The sequence below is a fragment of the Melospiza melodia genome, chromosome 3 (assembly GCF_035770615.1).
Source record: "Melospiza melodia melodia isolate bMelMel2 chromosome 3, bMelMel2.pri, whole genome shotgun sequence".
Classification (NCBI taxonomy): Eukaryota; Metazoa; Chordata; class Aves; order Passeriformes; family Passerellidae; genus Melospiza; species Melospiza melodia.
The window spans coordinates 30710710-30733136 of record NC_086196.1 but is presented as its reverse complement, the minus strand read 5'-3'; the positions used below and the strand labels follow the sequence as shown (position 1 = coordinate 30733136).

Below are 22427 nucleotides of genomic sequence, written 5' to 3'. Positions count from 1 at the left end.
CTTGTATTATTTTCATCCCTTTCATACACAACAATATTTAAACTTGTCTTCCTTTTTACACTGTTTTTTGTACTGTAAGTCATTCATCATTTACTGTTCATTGTAGTGTTATTTTCAGTTTGTTTATTTTGTCCACCCTCCAAGATAAGAACTGCAAGAGACATAGTTTCTGTAATAGCCACTGCTGTAAAAACACTGAAGACTACTTGTTTGCCAAAACCAAAGCCAAACCAAAAGAACTGCAAAAAAACATACCAAAAAGTCACCCAGTTGAATAGGAAACCTGCTCACCATAGTATTCCAGGTAAGCAAGCAGAAAATGGAGTCTTTTACTTTGTCTGGTTTTATAATTTTTGAATAATAATTTCCTGAGGACTGGAACCAGTTTAATATTCCTTAATTTGCACCAAATCAGAAACAAACCAGAAAAATGCAGAGTGGGTGTGAGGACTCTGTTACTTTCCTCTTCCCACTCCTAGAAAAAGAATTTGTATTCCAGCCACATAAGAATGGTAATGCCACTTTGTGTGTGTATTCTGCAGTTTTATATCAGAGCTTGTATGTATATTTTGCATAATAGTGATGATAATGTTTTTCAGCACTGTATTATGTGCATTAGGCCCCAGTCAAAGTGGTTGCTGTATAGAGCACTATATCTGCAATGGTGGCCAGGAACTGGAGCCTCTGAGAATGAGAATGCATAAGGAGAAGGTATCAGAGTAGCTGAGGAGTCTTCTGAGAGATATAGACTGGCTGCATTCTCTGTGCTCTAGAAAAATGGCCATGCTACATCCCCAGATTTGAGCAGGACTTTTAAATGGACATGGCAACTCTTGGTTTGCTGAGTGACCCCTGCCTAACTGTGCCTGTAGTGAGGAAAGCTTCTGTACATGGGTGTGCCTCAGTAGTCACTGAATATTTCTTTCTCGCCTGGGAGAGGCTGAAGTAAGAGTACAGTTGACAAATTTCTTTCTTTCACACTTACATAGCAGTTCCTACAAGCAGTAGATCTCTCACTATGAAAGCCTCATCTGAAATGCCCAATGGAGCTCACTTTTCTGTTTCATTCAACCCATGCTGAAACCACTGAGTCGGACAAATATGAATTCTCGAAAGGTGAACAAGTATGTGTGTTAATGACACTTCTTTTTCTGCAGTTTCCACGTTGAATAATGTAGTGGTAAAGAGTGGTAATAAATAAAGCAGCTGTTTTTCTAGCTAGTGGTAAGGATTACCTTTGATTTATCATGTTAGCTCTCTGTTCACTTAATGCATTCCCCAGTGAGAACAGTTCATCTCCATGCCTAGGTTATGCTCTGCTACCTGAAATAGTTGAGACACCATTTTTGAGGGAAAATCCTCAGAGAGCAGCAAGAGATGGGACAAAAAAATTTTTGTCATGTGAGTGAAAAAAAATAGTAAAAATATTCATTATTAAAAAAGTGCAGTATTTTTCTCTTTGTCTAGCTTTCCCTCAACATACTCTGCAGGTGCAGTAACCTTGATCAGATAAATCACTCAACTCCTTGATTTAATCCAAATACTTATTCCTACTAGGTGATGTTGTCATCATTATCCATGTTATAGTTAGGGAGATGTATAAAGGAAATTATAATCAATATATGTGAGATTAATAGATAGTTTTGACTACTTTCCCAGCAAAGGATAAAGTCAGGCCCAAAGTAATTCTGAGGAGTTTCTAAGATGCTATAATTTATGCAGTTACCTAAAATTAAGTTCCACATATTAAAAACTATTATGGCAAGATATGATCAAGCCATAACTCTCAGTGAATTTCTGTAACTGGAAAAGGCCTTTTGTTTTTCAGCAGCTGCTGGAAATACTAGAGGTTTTTTTTCTCCCCATAGATTTGCAATTTGCACATTAAAAATACAACAGTTTGAGGCTTAAACTTGTCATACCAAATCTTAGCACAAGATTGACTTTTTCAGTTTCTTTCTGGTTTAGTATCTCCTGTGGAGGAAAAAACAATCATTTGTGTTTTCTTAAATGTTACTGACTCAATTTCCCTAACAGAGAAAAAGCCATACTTAATCTAAGATCTGAAGTTCTGGGCTTCTAGTTTTTAACCCACACTTGCTTATACCTTTCTTGGTGTTGTGTGTAATAAAAATGAGTGGAGAAGGTTTGATTTACAGAGAGTGTATCAGTAACACTCTAATGTAGTAGCACACTGAATTCATACATGGAATAAATCTTGGAAATTAATTGGGAAAGATTTGCTTCTTTCTCAGAAATCAGAAAAGGTAAGAATGAATTACTGGGATGAGAGGTGGAGATAATCTCTGCACAGCACTGGCAATTACATCCCCATTGATTTCTCACTGTATTTTTTCTTGCATAAAAGCTGGAGATTTCCATCAGGCATCAACAAAGCAAAATCAAAGCTGAGACCTTTTGGGACATTTAGGGAGCTATTGCACAAGCAGCAGTCTGAAATTAAAGCACACTAAAACATACAAAACTATTCTAGAAGCTCCAGACAGTCTTTGAATCTCTCATGAGCAAGGAGAATGGCGAGGAGCCTCACAGAGAAAGCTCAGTGAGAAATGTGTATTTCTTGTCCTTTTGCATTCAGGTTGAAGGGAGTGATTTGAGCTGCTGATCTGTTTCATGCCAGATATTGCACAACTTTAAAAGATGCTGAGAAAGCTAACAGAATGAGTATGGCCATTTATCCATAGCCAGAAGATAAGATCTAGCCAAAGAAATAAGTGTTCTATGTCTTGCTAAATTGAAATAACTTGATATTACGAAATGCAGTAATTACACTTGCCAAGAAAGAAAGCAGATTCTCCCCACTCAGTAACTGGCCTGGTGGGTGAAGACCATCTCACAGGTGAGTGAGCAAATGCAGCTGAACACATCAGCATCCTCTGGCAGGAGTGCATTGGAGTCAGGCAGTGCACTGCTGATTCACTGAGCGGCTGCACCACTCGGAGTTCTGAAGACAAACAGTAAGAAGAATACAGGTTTTGTTTGCATGTGGCAAGGAGCTGGATATGCCATTTCCTATCAGTTGAAATCTCATTTAGCAGATTTACCGCTCCCATTTTGGAATATTCTGGTGAAGTACTAATGTTCCAGGGGAAAAAAGCCATTGAATTTGAACCATGAAATTGCCTTCATTTAGCACTTCCCTGATATATTAAATTTCTGTTTCCTATGCTCCCAGGGGATTTATTCAGTATTCTTTCAAAAGGAAAAGATCTTCCTTCTGTAGATCTAATTATGATATTGTTTCACTTGTGGAAATTGGCACTATCTCCAGTGAATTTTTATGTAATTTAGGGAATAGGTGCATTTTTTCCTTTAATGCTACCAATTAAATTAGTTTCCTGTTTAGAGCTGGTTCTGAATGCCCTGACAAAATCCCTCTACAGATATTCTCTCTTACTGCTACTGAAAAATTCCCATTATGTTAGAATGACCATTTTCTCCAGGCTCGGATATACTTCTTTCAACCAAAAATATCCATGCCTGAAGCTCCAGTTGAGAGATAGAATAAGTGTCTGCTGACACATGTCACCAGTGCTTCAGAATCAAAACTAGAAGAGAGCAGGTGCTATAGTGCAGAAACATGCCTGGCAGTCGGAAAATAGAAAATTGCCAAAAACATGGCTGTCTAGATATGTGTTATAAAAAGAGATGAACTGCACATGAACTTCAGGAGTTGTTTACGAAAACAAGCAGAGCTTCAGGGTATTACATGCCCTTCTCCTTAGTCACCCCAGAATCTGATAGGTGAGTAGGAGACTTCTAAAGGCATCAGTATCAGGGACGTAGTTCCCATTGGCTTACATTTCTGTCTGTGATTTAATGCCAGGGGAAGTGATATTCAAATCCAACTTTTGCCATTACACATGCAGTTGCCTATGGGGAAAATTACGGTGTCTCTATTTAAAGTAAACATCTAAAGTATCTGCCACCGATTTCCAATGTAACCTTGGAGCAGCGACATGACATAACACTTAGCTGGCTCTGCCTCTCCACTGAGTTATATCCTATTGCAGAAGCTCACAACAGTAAGAGGAGACAGAGTTTGTATTCCCTTCTTCCCGTTTCCCATTGTATATAGCCACTCCCAAAGTGTATATACCAGGATTATCAAGGTGCACATCATTCAGGAATCTAATGGTGAGGCTGGGTTGATTGCAGTGGCAGCAGTGCTGTTCTTCCTTCTTGTCACTAGCATTTGTGGCCATAGCAGAATGGCTGTGCCATAACCCAGCTGGGGCTGCACAGCCAAAGATACCCTGAAGTAGTCTTCAGTAGATTTTATCAGCCACTGCCCTGAGTGTATGATCAGATTATAGCTCATGCTGAAACTCATGCTGCTTTATCTCCAGTCTTGCATGATGAAGAGAAATTTAGCAGAGGTCTTGTTTAAAATGCCCTTGCACCTTTTTTTTTTTTTTTTTTTTTTTTTTTTTTAATTGTTGTTGAGGTGCTGATTTTTGACCCAAGCATTGATGGTACCAGATATGGACAAAATATACTTTTTGGAAGTGGAAGCAATATGTTGGATGTAATAAGCCTACAGTAGTCTTCCTGCTTATTTTATCTGTGCCAGATACCAAGAAGCCAAATTTGCTGCTTTGTCTGCTGATGCTGGAGGAGGGACAGTTGGGACAGTCTCTATTGAATAATTTCCTGAAATTCTCTCCTGCTAAAATTCTCTACTGCTACACTTAAGGGTATATAGGACAATGATCCCATGTTTTTACAATTCACTTCATGTTTTCTTTGTCTCACCTTTTCCATTTAAGGATGAATTTAGTGTGTTCCTTAGACCTATGAGGTGTGTCCAGTGCTTGTCTCCTAATAAGCCCCTGAGTCTCACACATTTCTAATTCCTCACACTGACAGAAATGAAGGCTTCTGCCTGTCTGAGAACTCAAGCCTGGGATTTAGCCAATTGTTTTATTTATTTTTACTGTTTTTACTTCAAAGAGTGAACATAGCAAGACAAGAAGCATGGAGTTAGCAATATTAAAGACACAAGAATAATACCTCTTGATGGATAAGAGTAAAAAAACATGTCTGAAGAGTCTGCCTCCATGTGCAGTAGTGCAGCTGTGCTGGCTTCAGGGAGCAGGCAGTGTGCTGATGCCTGGCCTCCAGCTGTGGGCTCAGGTCTGCTCCCAAGCACTCCGCTTCACTCCCAGCCATGTCAGCTGGCACTTGAGACCTAACCTCACAAAAGAAAGTCATACTGTTTCTTTAGATTTAAATCCTTAGAGTTTAGAGTCTGGGGATTTTCTTCAGGAACATTCAGTTGAGTACTTGGGGTATATTTGTTCAATTTTTAGAAAATCTTTACAATTTTCACAAATAGCCCAAGTCCCATTATTTAGGTTACATGTGAGCAGAATAAGCACCCAATTATTGCACTCGCTGAGACTTACAGCTAGACCATATAAGGAGAAAAAATGTGTTTTCCCTGAAACCTGGTTTGGTATTTACTATAAAATGCACCCAGAGTTAAAATTTTTATACTGGATTTTATAATGGATTTTGTCAGATAAAAACTTACTGTTCCAACAAGGAGAGTGCTGACTAAGCAAAGAATGTGTGAATCCTCATATCGTGCCCTTTTTCCTCACTGATCCTCTTGTCATCAGCTGCACTGCCCACAAAAATATGTTCCTGCTTAGGGCATTCCAAGACATCTGTCTGACAGCACTATTTGCCCAGTTTGGTGCTGCCTCAATCAAGTATTTTGTGGTCCTTATGCAGGCACGCATGGGGCAAAACGTTCCCTGAAAAGTGAATTTGCTGCGGGTCTCAGCTGCTGTGTGCAGACACACCCAGTCACAGTGCCCAGCAGGGTGGTGTGTGCGAGGCTCCCCCGGGGGTCTCTCTGGGGCTGCCAAACTTTGGGAGCACTTTAACCCAGGGGAGCAGGGGAGTTATCCTGGTGGTCAGAGACCTGAGGAGTGAGCTGGGCTCCTCCTGCCTGAGGCTCAGCAGGGGGAGCAGCTGAATTTTGCTGCTCTGGCTTCAGGGTCTCCTGTGGACTTTTGCTTCCTGGATGCTTTTGTCACGCTCCCTTCCCTCATCCCATGCCAACACTTGCTGTGGACACTCCTAGGGATTTATACCCAGCCCAAGGTGTTTTTGGACCTTCTTTACCAGCCTTGTGCCAGAGATGAGTTTCCCTGTTCAAGGGAGAGTCTTCATCCAATTTCAAGTGTTTTGCTTTGCTGAGATACAAAGTGAATTAACAGGCTGTAGAATCTGATCCAGAAACACTATAAAGTATCAGGAATATTTGGGTGTATCCCAAAGAAACTGTTACTGCCATTCCCAGAATGCAAGACAGTAGGATTACACAGTGCCCAATAATTCTGCATTTCATAACTGAGAGCATATTTAGAATACAGAAAGGGATTTTAGGGAGGAGTGGTTTGCTTTTAGCTCTTTAGGATAGCTGTTAACCAAAAAAACCTCTGCTTTAAACAAAACTCCTTTTACAAAGCAGTTAAGGAGGATCTAGTTGCAAATCTCAAAATTATCATACTATAAAATATAATGCTGAAAATGGTGTCTGGAAGACAGCAAAAATCTTCCTTTACAGGATAGACAACAATAAAAGAAACCTAAAATTGCCTGTTGTCACAGCTTTTATATTAACACTAGCTGATTCGGCAAGCTTTAAAGACTGGACGGCGCTATAAAACCTAAAAATGTCCCAGAGTTGGAGTTGTTTACACAAAATATGAGGAGATATAAAGTTACAAAGCTGGGGGTTGGAAGAGATGGCTTTAAAACCATCCTCCGTGCACTGACGTCACGTGGCAGCCAGCTGCGGGGATGATGCTGAACGGAACTCTTTTCCAGTTTGCAAAAGTTGAGCATTTATTCAAAGAGAGTTGCAAATGCTGCCCCCGTTGAAAGGTTGTGTCTTGCTTAGCTTTCTTACTTCTTTTAAAGATCAAGATTCACAGAACAGGATCCCTGCTAGCTGTGTGTTTCATTGCTTTCTCTGCTGCCTGGAAATGGACTGAAAAACTCCTGCAGGATTTCTTATTCCATGAAAGGTATGGTTGCAGTTTATTTCAAATCAGTGTCTTTGAACAGTTAAGATTAAAAAAAAAAAAGGCAATGATGTGGCAAACAGTTATTTAAACATCCCTCTTAATGTTATTTAAATGTAATGTGAAGTTCATAGATGTAATACATTTTCTTTATTCTTAAAGTTCAGTTAGTTTTTTCAGTGTAGGCAGAGATATATTAACAGAACAGGGATGACAGCATTGTGTGCACTTGAATCTTCTTTCTTTCTTTCTTTCTTTCTTTCTTTCTTTCTTTCTTTCTTTCTTTCTTTCTTTCTTTCTTTCTTTCTTTCTTTCTTTCTTTCTTTCTTTCTTTCTTTCTTTCTTTCTTTCTTTCTTTCTTTCTTTCTTTTCTTTTCTTTCCTTACCTTTTCTTTTCTTTCTCTTTTTCTCTTTTCTTTTTCCCTTTTCTTTTTTCTTTCTCTTTCTTTCTCATTTTCCCTATTTTCTCTATCCCTTCTCTCACTCAACTGTACTTTCTTTTAATGTATAAAGTGCATGTTATCATGACACATGGCACACATTTATAATTGAACAAATACATACGTTTACAATTTTCTTAGTCATCCAAAATACAGCACTTATTTGGAAATATAATTTGATTGCATTTTTTTTTCTGTAAAAACAAGGGAAGATGTGTGTATCTGAATGATTATGCACATCCAATCTGATTAAACTCTGGTGAAAAATAACATTTCAGCTGATGTCAAGCTGATTATTTTCAGAAGTTGCTAGAGGTTGTTTGCAAATTATCTTGTATTTTTATATCTGGCTAGAAAGGGTAAGATGTGGGGGAATAATGACTAACATCAAATAGTAGCTTTAAACATTTTTTGCTTGAGAGGAGGAAGGGCTAAAGGAAAAGTTAAAGCAAAATGCAGCTGATGCAGACAAAATTGATTATTTGCTTAATTTGATTGCTGTAATGAGCTTCTGACCTTGTCTAGGACATGGAGAAATTGCCAATACTGCAAGAGCACAGATATTGTTCTGATCCACAGAGCAAATGATAATGTGACATTTTACATGCCTTGGGTTGCTTTAACAATGTGAAATACCCATGGGGAAATCTCAGTGCACTATACACACAGAGGGTGTATTACCAGGACTGCACATTGTTCTCCACCAAAATAACCCCAAACAAACCCAAAGCAAACACTAAGAAAAAGAGAAAGTGGGGGAAAAGAGAAGTAGAAATGGGAGTCAAAGTTCCTGAGGAACTGATCCACTGTAAAATAGCAGCAAAGCTGTATAGTCATCCAGCTGCTAATATCAATAAACATGAGTTTTCTTCTCAGAATTTATGTCAAGAGGAAATCAGAGAAGCCTAAGAAACAATACACGCCTTTTGTGGATCTTAGAGCTACAAGTGACCATCTGTAACTATCCTCTTTCAAGAACTTGCTTTCCTTCTGACTGTCTTCAGTCTTTTTTTATAATCAAAGTTCCGTATGAAACAATTTGAAAATTGTTAAGATGAATGCCAGCATGGCAATAATAGTTTCCAGCACTAAGGAAGCACCAGAGGCCTTTTCAATGCTATATTCATGCTTGAAAGGAATACATATTTTATCTGTTCTTATGTGTGTAAAAACAAATATGCTGTACAGTATTGACCTTTCTAGTAATGTGTGGCTGACTAAAGCATGGTCATTATTACTAATAGTGCACTAGCAAAATCACCATTTGTGCAAGTTGTTGACAGATTATGTCTGCCTGTCTTGTTCATGACTGTACAGCATTTACACATAGGGGTTTTTATTTTTTTTTTTCTGACATGTATTTGTATAAGGATTATAGTGGAGCAGAGAGTTGACTTTTGTTTATTTCTCAGAGGTATCCTGAAAGGTTATTAAGACGTAAATGTAGGGAAAAAAAATAATCAAATGGCAGTATCAAAAATTGTAACCTTTGAATTAGCAAGGTGAGAAAGTACTGCAATATTCTTAAAGTTCATTAACCATAGATGTTTAGATTGCAATGGATCTTAAGTGTAATAGAATTTTTTTTGCAAGTTGTTTTTGGTCAACGCTTACTGGAGTCTGGCACAAAGCTGAAACACTGGCCTGGAGAGGTGCAGTCTCTGTAGCCTGGCTGTATTCCCTAAGAGGCCATGAGCAAAACAGTACTTGGCTTCTTTTTTGATGAGAATTCTGTGCTGTCTTTCAGCAGCTCCTAGTTTCAAGGTGGTTTATGGTTTTATGAAGTTGCTCTGTATGTTTTTAGGCAGGGGAAAGAAGAAGGGTTTGGAATCTGTTTGTAGGTAGTTGAGGGACAGATTATCATTTCAGAGCTCCAAGGCAGGCACTTGGGGCAAACTGTTCTGCAAGCCCTGAGTTAGGGATGGGCATGTGATGGCTTCAGAGATCCTGTGGGAGGAATTCCTGTGACCCAAAGACCTAAGTAACCTGTTGGGTTTCATCTGAGTTCTTCTGCTTACTTGTACATGAAAGAAGCTGACTCAAGTTTAACCTTGTCTTCCCAGTCAGCTGAGATAAAGCTGACACAGTAAATGGTGGTTACATGGTAACCACAGCTAAATCAACAAGAGGTGCCAGTAACATAAGGGATGGGGAAGAACTTTGCTCAGGAATTAATTTTTACTATATCATAGGAAATGTGGGCAGTAAAATCAGTAGTTCCTGTGAGTTGACAATCACTGATCATCAGTCAGGGAAATGAACAACTTGCAGAAAGATAAACTGCGCTTACTCCTAGTTAACTCTCTGATAATTCAATTTCCTACGTATTTGATTTCTGACAGGAGCAGAAAGCAGTGCAGAGGCATTTTATTACTAGAACTAGATTCCATGACCACCTTGGTAACACAACAACTGGCTTTGAGAGCTGAAGTTAGCAAACTCAAGTATCAATGCCTCTGTACCAGGCATTATATCACAGAAGCCATCATAACTGAATGAATGAGTCCTATTTCAATCTTGCTGGCATAGTAAATGTGCTGATGGTAATGGGCTTTCTAGTGTAAAACCTAAGAAAGCAAGAGGAAGCAAGGGGATTACCAGGCCCATAAAATTTGTAACTTCTTTGCTCCAAAATCAGATAAGCAGATCTAAAATATTTCCCTTAAATATTGCCAATTTAGTGGTTCAATTAATATTTTCTTTTCATTTACAGACACTAAAGGCTAAAGACTATCTTTGGCTAAAGTCTTTGCTAAAGACTTCTAAAGGGAAAGAAGAAACTGAAGCACTAATTAGTCAAATATTCTGAGAAAGGTTTTGAACTAGATTGGAGTTAGTGCTGTTGAAGAATATTTTGTAGTTTTCCCCATGCTGATACTGAAACTAACATTTATAGATCTAGATCTGTAAATCCAAAATTCTTGAACCCATTCTGGTGACCTTCTGTCCCTCCTATATAACTGATTTCTACTGTTTATGTGTTTGTACCTGTTATTAACTTTCCTGTCCTGTCTTCCTTCATGAATTCCAAAGCATTCATGTAGCCATGAGAATTCCCAGAGAATTCCCATTGCAGTCCTCAGTTGCCAAAAGAATGTAGCAGTCCTTGTCGTGCTCCTTGCATGCGTGCAGGGAGTGCATGAGCAAACATGATACTTTTACAGTTGTCTTTTGAACAAATATAAAAATAGCTTTCACCCTCAAGGGCAGATATTGCAGGATGCCAAGGTCCTGAAGTGCCATTCAATATTGTACAGACCCAAGTTCATTGAAAACACATTTATATTGAAGAAAAATGGCAAAGATGCAAAGTGATCATGGTACAGAGCCTGCTGTGGCAGATGTTACTGAATTCTGCGATGCTGAATGTGTTCCACCTCCCCTTCCCAGACTGGGCATCTCTGCCTTTGTATTTATGTCCTATAATGCTTAGTTCATCCATACTCAAGTCACACTCCAGAAAAATATCAATTGAATAATACTGTGCCCTGCAAGCTCCTTTCAGTTAGTAATTTTGGGAATTTTCTTGATTGCCTTTGTTCCTTGAAAGACAGAATAAAACATAAGTAAGACATATTCTTTTAAACTTCCAGGAAACATTCAGGGAAGAAAGAAAAAAAGGAGAGCTGTCTTTGCTGTTGCACAGACTTTAGCCATGGACCTGCGTGAACAACTGGAGAATACTGAGAGGAACTGGAATAAAGAAAAAATGGAATTGCTGGAGAGATTTGACAATGAAAGGAAAGAATGGGAATGTCAATGGAAGCTCATGCAGAAGAAAATAGAAGAGGTACTTCTAAACAAAAATCCAAACTACCATTTTTGCTTGGTGTGAAGTGACATTGAGTCACTTAAAGTTTTTTTCTGTATTTTATCCTATTCCTTATGTGTCACTGGAAGTTTCTAACAGCTGATGGAAGGATGAAAATCCTGGGATTAAGCAGTATTTGCAATTGCTTGTTTAATAGTCATGAATACAAGGTAGGAGGTGAATGTGGCTTTGTGAGCTATGAGATTATTGGCTGTATGTACTGCGGACAATTCAGTCATGGGCATGAGCCATGTTGCCTATATTACACATGCTTTTTTCAAGTGAACACTGAACAATAGAAATGGGTTTAGAAAATGCATATTTTGTAACAAAAAATTTAGATATCATAATTCTCTAGCAAAAAGGCCTTAGATGGCACAGGTCTGCTGGGGCAAACGGTAATATTAAAAATATTATATATATGAAATACTGCATGACACAGAATTTTTCTGGCTAGAACCTGTTCCTTTTATGAATGACGCTTGGGAGAAAAAACAGGTACAGCAAATAGCATGAAAGTTCTGAAACCGCTTGTGTTTACACATACTAGCAAACAGTCCTTGCTATTTGCAGTGCATCTCCTTCCAGAAATAGTCACAGCAATTATTTATTATTCTTTTATCCCCAAATTGTCCCTGCAGCCAAACCCTCTGACACTCTAAAATGCATTAACTGAGTCTGCTTGGCAGCCTGTGGAGGCAAGTTTTTTCATTAGTGAGCTTTCCACATTTTTCATCTAATATACAGGTGGAGTAGTTTCACTTGCTCTCTGCCAGCGCTGTCGTGTGGCTGAGCAGCACAGGAATGTATGGCAGAAATTGCTCACATGAAACTGAGAAGGAAAATGGTCAAAGCCAAAGGAATTGCAGCATACACTGCCCATTAAACCAGCCTGCAGCAGAACTCCATAATGTCAACTCTCTTATATTTTACCCACAATTCTTGCAGATTTCGGTATGATGGTCTTTGCCACATTTTGTCTTTTGTGTTAGGACTTTTCTATGCAGTCTTCCCTAATTTCACTGCCAAGCTGAGAATGGTTCAAAAGTTAGTAATGTGATCTGTATATGCAGTTGAATTTCATTTTCTTAGGTATAAGAGCTGATTTGGAATGACAGTAATGAAAAGGTATTCTGGCTATTAATAGAACTGACAATGTCAGTAAGGACTGTTTTCATCATGTTCTTTATTAGCACAGAGATTAGGAAAGCAAGAAAAAGAGAGTGGAATGGGGCTGAAAGGAAGAGAATGAAGCAATTTGCTGGCTACTGCAGGGCCAAACAAAATACAGATAATACCTCAAGGTTACTGGAATCCTAAGGTCCCCTCTTAAGTTGTGACTATAGCTGCTGCTGATTTCAGATGCCTGACATTTCTTATCCACAAGCCACATGGCTGGAGAAAAGGAGAGATAGATATCTTTTAAATGCCATTATCTGTAGAAGGATTTCCTCAATAAAACTTGTACTTACTTATCAGCTTGTATTTTAATTTGGCAGTTTTCTGTAGCCCACCAAATCTAACTTAATAGGGGTATTATTATGGGGGATATTATGGGGTAGTATCCTTCCTTGTTACTGGTGTGCTGAATCCATATGAGGCTCTTATTTCTCGGAAATGGCAAAGTTCAGCCCTCAGTTTCCATGAGCAGCTGGGCTTTGGAAGTGAAATCTGAAAACCCAGGATGAGGTCAAGTGTTAAGTCCCTGAACGTGAGAATACTTCTAATCCACAGCACTGCCCATGAAATGGCCACATGTTCTGCATGTTGTTATTCTTTTCCCCTGTCCTTCCAAAAGCTGTTGTGATGGCCTTGTGCACTGGGAGAGGGCAGGCAGATGGCTGCTCAGAGGTGCCTGTGTGCTTTCTTCATGAGAGCAAGTTGAGAATGAATGTTTATACAGAGCTGTGGGATTCTTGGCACTGGAAATTATACTGTAAGCAGAAGAGATTTTTATGATATTGCCATTTTTTCTAATTTATAATTTACCACAGTTCCTAGTTTGAATGTGCTGGGTGACCAGAATTAACACCATTTACTAATGAATCCACTGGATCTCAGCAGATAGCATGAAAGAAGGAGGTGATAACACGTTGCCAAATAATACCATTCTGCAGTACTGATTTATCACTCCAGTTATAGGGAAGAATTCCACTTGTCTGAGAACTGAAAGAGTCTGCTCTAGTACAGATGGCACTGTATTTTATGAGAATTCACTTCCTCTCCTTCAAATAATATGCTTTAATAAATAGGCTGTAGCATAGCCAGAACATTCTCTCTCTGTCACATTCCCCCACATTCCCTGTCCATCAGATAACAGTTGTGTCCACCACAGAGTGTGCTGATATTACTTGGAAAACAACCCTGCATCTTTTGGCTCAAAGCAGGGCCAGTTATCTCGGGAGATCTCTTCCAGTCCCAACCAGGGGTGGAAGCCATACATTAAAATTATGTCAGAGAGTTTGAGAATGATAACAGTCTTATCCTGTGGCAATCCTGGTATTTGAATTGTCACACTTGGTGACTCAGCACTTTCCTACTAACACATCCAGAATCTTTCTAATCAGTGCTGCTGAGTGAAGCATCATTCAAAACAGAAGATAAATATGGGGCTTTGCCATAAAGCTCATTACAATACCATGATTTAATAGAAGGTTCTGTTGTCGTTTCAGCTTTACCAGGAGGTAAAACTTAGAAGGGAGAGCAATATGACCATCCATGATAGCAAGGCCATTCAGAGCAAGATGCTGCAGCTGTCCAGGCATTGCCCTACTTTGCAAGAGAGTGACACAGCGGAGCTGAACCATCAACACAATGTGGCAAAGGACAGAATGGACAAAGGGAGTCTGCTTGGTGTAACAGGACACGAATGGAAGGAGCCCAGAAACAAGAGCAGAAACAATATTCTGTTAGTGGACAATCTGGCCTTTGAGAACCACGAAGAACCTCAAGACAGCCTCACCATTAAAACCTCTGAGCAGAATACCAGAAATTATATTGGTGATCTCAATGTAGTAAGTAAGGAGCATGTTTCTGTTACAAGGGGGAGGAAAGCACTGAGGACTTTGGCCTGCCAGGTTAAGCTAAAGAACTGATCTCCCTGATTTTAGCTTTCCACAAGTCACTGTCTCTACTTGCTCCTAGGTTTGCTATCAATGAGTGTCTTCTCACTGTTTGAATGTGTTAACAGCATGCTCTTTACCTCTGTTCATAAGGTGGGGGCATTTTTGTATCTTTCCTCATACTACTTCCCTCTGCTCTGAATCTTAAATGCAAATGACCACAAGTTTCAAATTAAATCTGGAGATATCATTTTATATGTATATATTAAAGGCCTGTTTTTATATTTATAAAGGCTCTTAAAGAACTTGCCAGAGTCAGTGAAGAATTATGCAGCTATCAAGAGGAAATTCGAAAGAAGTCCAATCACAGAAGGTAAAAACATCTTTAGATTTTTTATGTTAGAGAAAGGAAATTAATAATTCTCCTGATGCTTTTCACTTTGAAGGCAGGTTTGCTGTTGGATTTATTAGTTGGGCAGTTCCTACCCTCCTAATGTTTCAGTGCTCAGCATAAAATATTCAAATGAAATATGCTGAAATATGGTACAAAGTCAGGTTTTACTAGCAAAATTGATTTTGTATACAGAACATACAAATTCAGATTAGTATATATATGAGATGAAATTGTATTTGTTTCTAATGGCTGTACAGAGGATTGGGAAAGTGAACAGGTATTTCTGTCTACTCTGGCCCCATTGCCATGTAGTTTTATACAACACTGTATGGGTTTGTCAGGCTGGGAATTTCTCACTTAAAGCCCAAATCTAGCCTTAGGCATGGGGGATGTGCCAGGAACTGATGATCCAAGAGCAGAAAGAAAGCAGGAGAGGGAAGAACCACTGTAAATTTGTACTAATGGAAAGATGGCAAGTCAGACCCTGAAAAGTATGGCAAGTGAACATTCAATCATCTTTTAAAAATTCAGTGTTCATTGTCTTCTCTAGCAAGCTAAACACCAGACTGCCTCTGGAGTTGTGCAGAAATTCTCAGGTAAAACTGAACCTTTTCAGATGCTCCCAAAGGTCAGAGGGATTTCTCACACTCCACCATGTGACCAGTTAAAAGTTTGCCACTAATTCATTATTTTAGCTACTCTTTGTATCTTTAGAGCAAATGGATTCATAGCTGATGCATAATTTTTAAAGATGCTTTTTTATCATATATCAAAAAGCAGATCTCATGTGTAAAGTTATGAACCTAAACAAGGGGTGCACTGTGTCCTACAGCTTTCTTCACTCAGTTCATAGTCAGGTAGCCTCCTAGGAGTCATTAGAACAAGATCCTACTGTACTTACTGTAGCAGAGACAAGAAAACAGTCATCATCTAAGAAACTCAGAAAAATAATTATAGTGGCAAAGGAAAGGAATGCAAATTCCTTTTGTTGACCTTTCCTCAAAATCTTTGTGTGTGTTTCGATTGTGCTGGGTATCCCAGCTGCAGCAAAACTGCTCCCAAATCTTTTTAAGTAGCCAGTGTTAAAACACCTGCTTTTGGGGAGAATTAATTGATGCTGAGGTCTTCTGGAATGTTCCGTATTCTCATTCCTAAAACACCTCTTCTGTTATTTCCAGAATGAAGTCACTTCCTTTCCTGGGGGAATTTGAGGAAAGCCAAAACACAGTTATCCTGCCTGAGATGAACCATGTGTCCAGCAATGAATCACAGACTTCGGTTGCTTTTGAAATAGAGGAACATAATAATAGGAAGAATCTGATGAGCTCCACCAGGGCTTTGAAGGAGATTTCTTATGGTAGTCTTACTGGTGACATAGGAACAGATTTCAGACCTTGGCAAAAGAAAGAAGCTCCACCAGTTCCTCCACGGAGCACTTCTCGTCACCTAACAAACTCACTTTCTGCAGTCATACAGCTTTCAGAAGCACCCATAAGAGATCCAGGCATCAAAAGCAATTGCAAGGCTCAGGATTGTTGGAATGGGGGGAAACTGAGGAATCCTTCACCTGTAAACAAAAATAAATCTGCAGTAGCCTGTGCAAATGAAGGGCAGGCTGTGAAAGTCCCTGTAATGGTAACTGCTGCAATACCTGTAACCAAAAATGAGTGCAACGTTCCAACAAATTTCTGCCACAACACATGGGCATATGATATGGGCAAGCTTGGAAAAAACAATAAAAATGAGCCTTCCTCACTCTCAGCCCAAAAGAGCTGTTCAGATGGAAATATGGCCCAAAGCAACAAGATGCATCAGAAACAAAATACCAAGTCTCACAGCAGCCCTTTTTACAGCAATGACTTTTATGCCCCTGCTACCTCGCACAATGATCTTTTGGAGGACACCAGGCATCCTTTGGGAAAGACCCAAAGAAATGAAACACTAGCAGCAAAGATTGATGAGTTTAATCGCACTGTATTTCACACAGACAAACGTAACAATGCTCTGCAGGAAAATCAGGTGCCTCAAACAGCCTCAGAAGATCACAAACCCTGCGGTCCACCCTGTGACTCTGCTGCTAGCAGGGCAGAAACTGTAAATATGCCTTGTGTTTCAAATGCCAAGCTCTCTGCAGCAAAGGAGCAAGAAACTAACAACACCAGCAAAGCTGTCAGGACAGCAGGGCAGCAAAAACACATGAATGGACTTCCAAATACCAGTGGTTATAGGCACATGCTTCACGAGCATGACTGGAGACCAAGTAATTTATCCGGCCGCCCGCGCTCAGCTGACTCAAGATCCAACTATGGTGTTGTTGAAAAGCTTTTGAAAACCTATGAAAAATCAACTGTGACTTCTCCGTGTAATGCAAAATGCTGCAAAGATAAGAGGACACAGGCAAATTCTGAATTCACCAATGGGGGTTGCGAGACACTGAGTCAGTATTTAGAAATGCTCCAGATTGAGCAAGAAAAACAAGACTTTCCAAGGAATTCAGCCAGGCATATTGGGCAGCAACTCAAGCAAGGAAAAGAGAGGCAGAAGTTACCAGAGGTAAGGTTCATAAGAATGACAAAAGCAAAACAATTCCATTTCATAGCAAGCCTCAGACTCTTAAATGGGGCAGACTAACTTTGTATTGTAACTAATTATGTAAAAATAGATACTTTAGGCCAGGATCTGGATGAATCAGGAGCATTTCCTCTGCAGATTAAGAGTTGTGGGAGGGCAGAAGCATGTAAGTAAGAATGGGCAGTGAAGACGTGCCAGATTCTTATCCCTGCTGGTGTTCTGCAAAGCTAGGTTTTTACTATAGTGCAGTTATGCTAAGATTGAACTAGTGAGAGCTTCAACCAGGTTTTAACACCCTCTCTCCTTCCTTTAGCTGATGTGTTATGTCATAAGACTTCCCATAGGGCTTAAGCAGACTTGGCCATGCCCCAAACCCTGGAGGTCTTAGATAACATTTTTCAGTATCCAGGGTGCTGCTTGGATCAGGAGTTCCTTGGAACTGCCTATGACAAGGAATATTGTGACTCCATAAAGTTTCCACTCACAAAGTAACCTTCTCTTACTCATGTCTCAGTTCCAGCTTCTCCTATACATTCAAGCATAGGTTCACAGAAACAGAAGAGCATGGCATGACTAATTAATTTATATTTGGCTGAAGTTTATTTCCAGAAGTTTAGAAATACTGCCTTTACCAACATTCTTTCTTAATGAAAAGACAAACAGATGGTTTGGAAAACACTCTGTAAGTTGCCGGTTCTGTAAAAGTCCACAAAGAACACAAAGAGATATGCCTCTTGGAATCTCAAAAAAGATAAGGCAGGTGTGTTTTGAGCTAGGAAACTTAAATGGGTTCAGGCTGTCAGCTGGTGTGCCTTAAACTGGCACAAATTCACAGACTTCAGATGAGCTATATAGATTTAAGCAGCTGAGAATCTGACCATGCAGATTTTCTTCTGCATGTCTTTCTGACAGCCTTGCTATGATGCAATGCCTTGCTTAACAGGCACATCTTTCCTTCAGCACAGAAATAAAAAAGCTGTGAAGCTTCTGATTTCTTTTTCATCCAATAAACTTTTGACAGGCAAACAAATTTTCATCAATTAATATGCAGAAAAGGAATAATGACTTTTTTCATAAGCTTACATTTTATATTGTCATTTCTATCTGTAGAAGCTAAGTGTAGAATATTGCCTGACCAGGAGTTACTATTTAATGTCTCAGAGATGTACAGAACTACATCTGTGGCTTGAGGCACTGGGTTTATTTTCATTATTTCAAATTTACATCAGTGTCACTGTGATCAAAATCTGTTGAGTTTCCTCTGCATCTCTATGGATCTGCTGGTAGACATGACACTGTATTAACACATAACCATTCTGAATTAGTTACCAAGTTAAACAGCTTCACACTGAACTAATGGAAACAGAGTTTCCTGAAATAGGATCTATCAAAAGATACCTGAGAAGCATGTAGATCCTACTCCAGTAATATCAGATAATATTCTGAGTTCTACACTTGGAATATTTTACAGCATTCATTGACAAAAAAAACTTACAGAAACTAAAAGATAAGAGGAAATGTCAATTTTGTCTTGCACTATCATTTTGTATGTTTCCTTGTGTCTGACACTTGTCTTCATGTATTTTAAACCACAACTGATGTGACAATCCCTGTACATAGAAATAGCTGTTCTTTTGCATTCTGTGCATTGCTGTGCTCCTTTTAATAGCTTCCAACCACCTGTTCTGAGGTCACCACAAATGTCCTCCTGCATTCCCACTGCATTCCACAAAAGCTGCAGCTCGTTAAAGCAAGGACTTGCCTTTGTGTTCTAGATATGTGTGCCAGTGAAATGTTCCAGTGAGAAGGGGTTCTCTCGTCCCGCTCGGCCGGCAAATCGACGCCTGCCTTCCAGATGGGCATCCAGATCCCCATCAGCACCGCCTGCTGTGAGAAGAACAGTGTACAACTCTGTCTCCTTTCGGTCAGAGACCTCAGTAGTCTGAACCCAGAGCTGGGTTGGATGGTGTTGTGAAAGCTCTATGCCTCACTATGACTGTTTTTGGTATGTGTCATAGCAACCAGTTCCACACTGTTGTGTTTTGTCCAAGAGTGACCCCCACCACATGCTGGACAAAGCATTCTGAATCTTAGGTCATCATCACCATGGTCTTCAGTGTTTTTATTGAGATGAAATAGAGATATCCCTGGTTTTCTCTGGGTTTTGTTTTTGTTTTTTTTTAATAGTTCACAAGGAATTTCTTTGAATGGCATCTTTCTTAATTTCTTGATCAATTTTGAGTTGAAACAATGTATAGTGCTGTATATTCTGACTTTTCTGCAAACAGCAGAACGTAAAGCTGTATGCATGATCATGTGTTTGTAGGTGCATGTGTTGGACTAGGAAGTATACTGGCCTGTATTTAGAAGAGACAAACTGTGCTAGTGTTGACATTGAAATTACAACCTATATGCCTACATATATATATATAAATATACTTTGTGTTTATTTTAAAAAGTTTGAAATATACAGTCCCAATGACATTTATATTTTGTATATCTTTTACATAGGTTCACAGGTGTAGTATTTAATGTAAAAAAACTAAATATGCATTTTTTGTGACTGATCGCAGTGATAATGCCTTGCACAATATGTATCTGAAGCAGACTAGCTTGACTGATTTGTCAGTCATACTTCATGGCATCCTCGTTCAGTTTCCTAACCCTAATGCTAGGTCAAAATTCCTAAACATATTTTTTCTGAATTAAAATATTATATGATTTGTAATACATTAGCCTTTTTCAGCACCAGAGACATTTCTGAAATGTTCCAAACCCTTTACAAAGCTTATATGTGCCATTATATATATAGCATACTGTAAACACTTTGGTAGATTCAGCTACTCTAACATACAATTTATGAAGGAAAGAAAAGAGTTGTATATGCTCAATTCTGTAAAGCTTATTTTTCCTTCTAGCATTATACTTTGAGGTTTGGCAAAGTCAGATAACAATGGACTTGTTTACTTTCACTCAAGGCAGGAGAACAAGCACCACTGCTCCCAGTGCTGCAGCCACTCTCCTTTTTTACTCTTCTCCTAGACTAGAGTGCCTGAGCCACTTGCTAATTCCCTGCTCCTGGACTGACTCGTGGCAGTCAGTTATGAAGTTTACTTGCACTCTGGCAACAAGCTGCATCTAGTAGGGAAATATTGCATCCAGATATGATCACAATGGTGCCCGAAATCCTGACACATGGCATTGCGACTCTGGTGTTGCCATCACTCGACTTGGTGTTGTTTGCCATCTGAATGACATGCACAGAGCCTGGCTTGCTCCTTCTCGCAGAGTGAAAGAGGTATGGATGCTGTCCAGGCTCTGAACTTCCAGAAAGACAGTGTCCTTCATCCTGGAATTTTTGCACCTTTCGTTAGGCTGTTGCTGGGTACACAGTGCAGCAATGATGATAAATGTTACCTTTAAACAGCATGTCTAGGTCAGAAGGAGTAAAAAGGCACTTCTTCAACATCAGCCTGATCTTGTCTGGCAACTTTTCTTCTTCTTCTGGAGAAACATAGTGTGTTCAAAGGAATTTCAAAAATCATCCCAGGATCCATTAATGTGCACATCTTCTTATGTGAATGTAAAAAGGATTTCAGAGAGAGTATAGGCTTTTGTCCTAGTGAATTGTATATGTGGCAATATAGGGAAAATTTAATGTGCTTAATTTGTAGTGATCTGTTGATCTATTCCAGTCATGTTGAGAATTCACACTTTTTTCCTTCCTTTAAGGACCTTATTCTTCTTTCCTCTGCACAACTTTTTTTTGAAGAGAGAGAAAACAGGAGGCCCTGTGTTCTGAGCAATAGCCTGTGTGGTAGTATTGGTAACAGTTCAGGCTTGCAAATATTGGAGTGAGCAGGCATTAGAGCCATAAATCCCAATTTATCATGCCATTTTGGCTGTCTGCTTGGCTAAAAATACACTCAGAATAATTTGCTCTATCTAAACTTCTGGTCCCTTCTAGGTCTATCCCACAATACATGAAGGTTTCAAGCAAATCAACAATTCATCAAAACTTACTCAGACATTATTGCAAAGTTATTGCTGGAAAAGATACAAGGACAGAAAATCTTGAAGAAAATTCATACAGTTTAGATAGAGACAAAAATCTGTGTGCTTAAGTGAAAAATCAAGGGTTCTATAAATTTGGCTGTTTGCCCTAATTTTGAAATTTCACTCCATTAGCTTCCTTAGCACTAGAAAAATTAGACATGATTCATGGTAAATTTGGAACATGGTTTAATATTCTGTCTAACTATGGAAATTAACAAACCAAGATACCTTGCAAATTGACCTTTTAAATGCCTAAGCAGCTGACCAGCTTTGAATGCCTAATGCTGGGGAAAGGGTAATATGAGAGAATTGTAAAAAAATGTGGTTCTTAACTTCAGTCACTGTTGACTGCAAAAACACTTGTTTAAACTACCTTTATGGTGAAGTTAAGCAGTTTTGTTCTGAGAAATTGTGATGCACTTTTGTTTGAAGTATGTAAATCCAAAAGCATTTCCCTTGATTAGTCAGTGAAGGTGTTTCTTTAGTTCCCTTCAGTTTCTTTGGTTGCCTTTGACATAGACCACATTGTTGAATCACAGAGAAAGGATCAAATACCAACAACATTCCCTGATGTATGTAAGTTAAATGAACAGAAGGTTTTTGAAATAAACGAATAGGTCAAGGATGAGTCCATTTTGTCAAGATTTTCTGTGTCAGTCTAATTTTAGGCATTGGTTCTGATGCCTAAAAGTATCAAAACTGGTGATTTTGGTCTGCAGACGGCTAGTTGGAAAGCCTAACTTAAGAAAATTGCCACTGTCACTGTTTAAATATTCTCTTCAAAAGCTGTGGTGACTGTGGTAACTTTTCTAGTTCCTGTAACTGTGGTTATTGAACCACAGTAAAGGCTTTATTCGCTTATTTGCTATAGGGGGAAAAGCTCCTTTGGGCTGTGTTGTTTCTGACAAGGAAATCTACACATATACACATGCTTGTGCAAAAAACACAAATGATCTAAACATTACTTGACCTTCCTATTAATCCTAGTGTCACCAATGGAAGTGGTGAGCTTTGTAAGCCTGTTTCTGAAAT

At 39.1% G+C, this 22427-nt stretch overlaps 1 protein-coding gene across 2 annotated transcripts; it reads left to right on the top strand.

The window, feature by feature from the left end:
• Nucleotides 1-74: 74 nt before the first annotated feature.
• Nucleotides 75-22023, top strand: KIAA0408 (KIAA0408 ortholog). 2 transcript variants are annotated; one of them, XM_063151143.1, is made up of 7 exons: nucleotides 75-304; nucleotides 7045-7064; nucleotides 11095-11291; nucleotides 13985-14326; nucleotides 14668-14747; nucleotides 15947-17321; nucleotides 19115-22023. In XM_063151143.1, exons 2-7 carry the CDS (start codon nucleotides 7058-7060, stop codon nucleotides 19283-19285), a joined length of 2172 nt encoding a protein of 723 aa, XP_063007213.1. In that variant the 5' UTR covers nucleotides 75-304; nucleotides 7045-7057; the 3' UTR covers nucleotides 19286-22023. The 2 variants fall into 2 exon arrangements, with proteins under 2 accessions (XP_063007213.1, XP_063007212.1); XM_063151142.1 differs by having other exon boundaries at nucleotides 6958-7064.
• The last annotated feature ends 404 nt before the right edge of the window (nucleotides 22024-22427 follow it).

Bases quoted from the DNA above. Each gene is read 5' to 3' on its own strand.
- KIAA0408 (XM_063151143.1), top strand. The intron at 14,327-14,667 runs GTAAGTAAGGAG...ATATTTATAAAG, and splicing joins ATATTGGTGATCTCAATGTA to GCTCTTAAAGAACTTGCCAG. The intron at 17,322-19,114 runs GTAAGGTTCATA...TTTGTGTTCTAG, and splicing joins AGAGGCAGAAGTTACCAGAG to ATATGTGTGCCAGTGAAATG.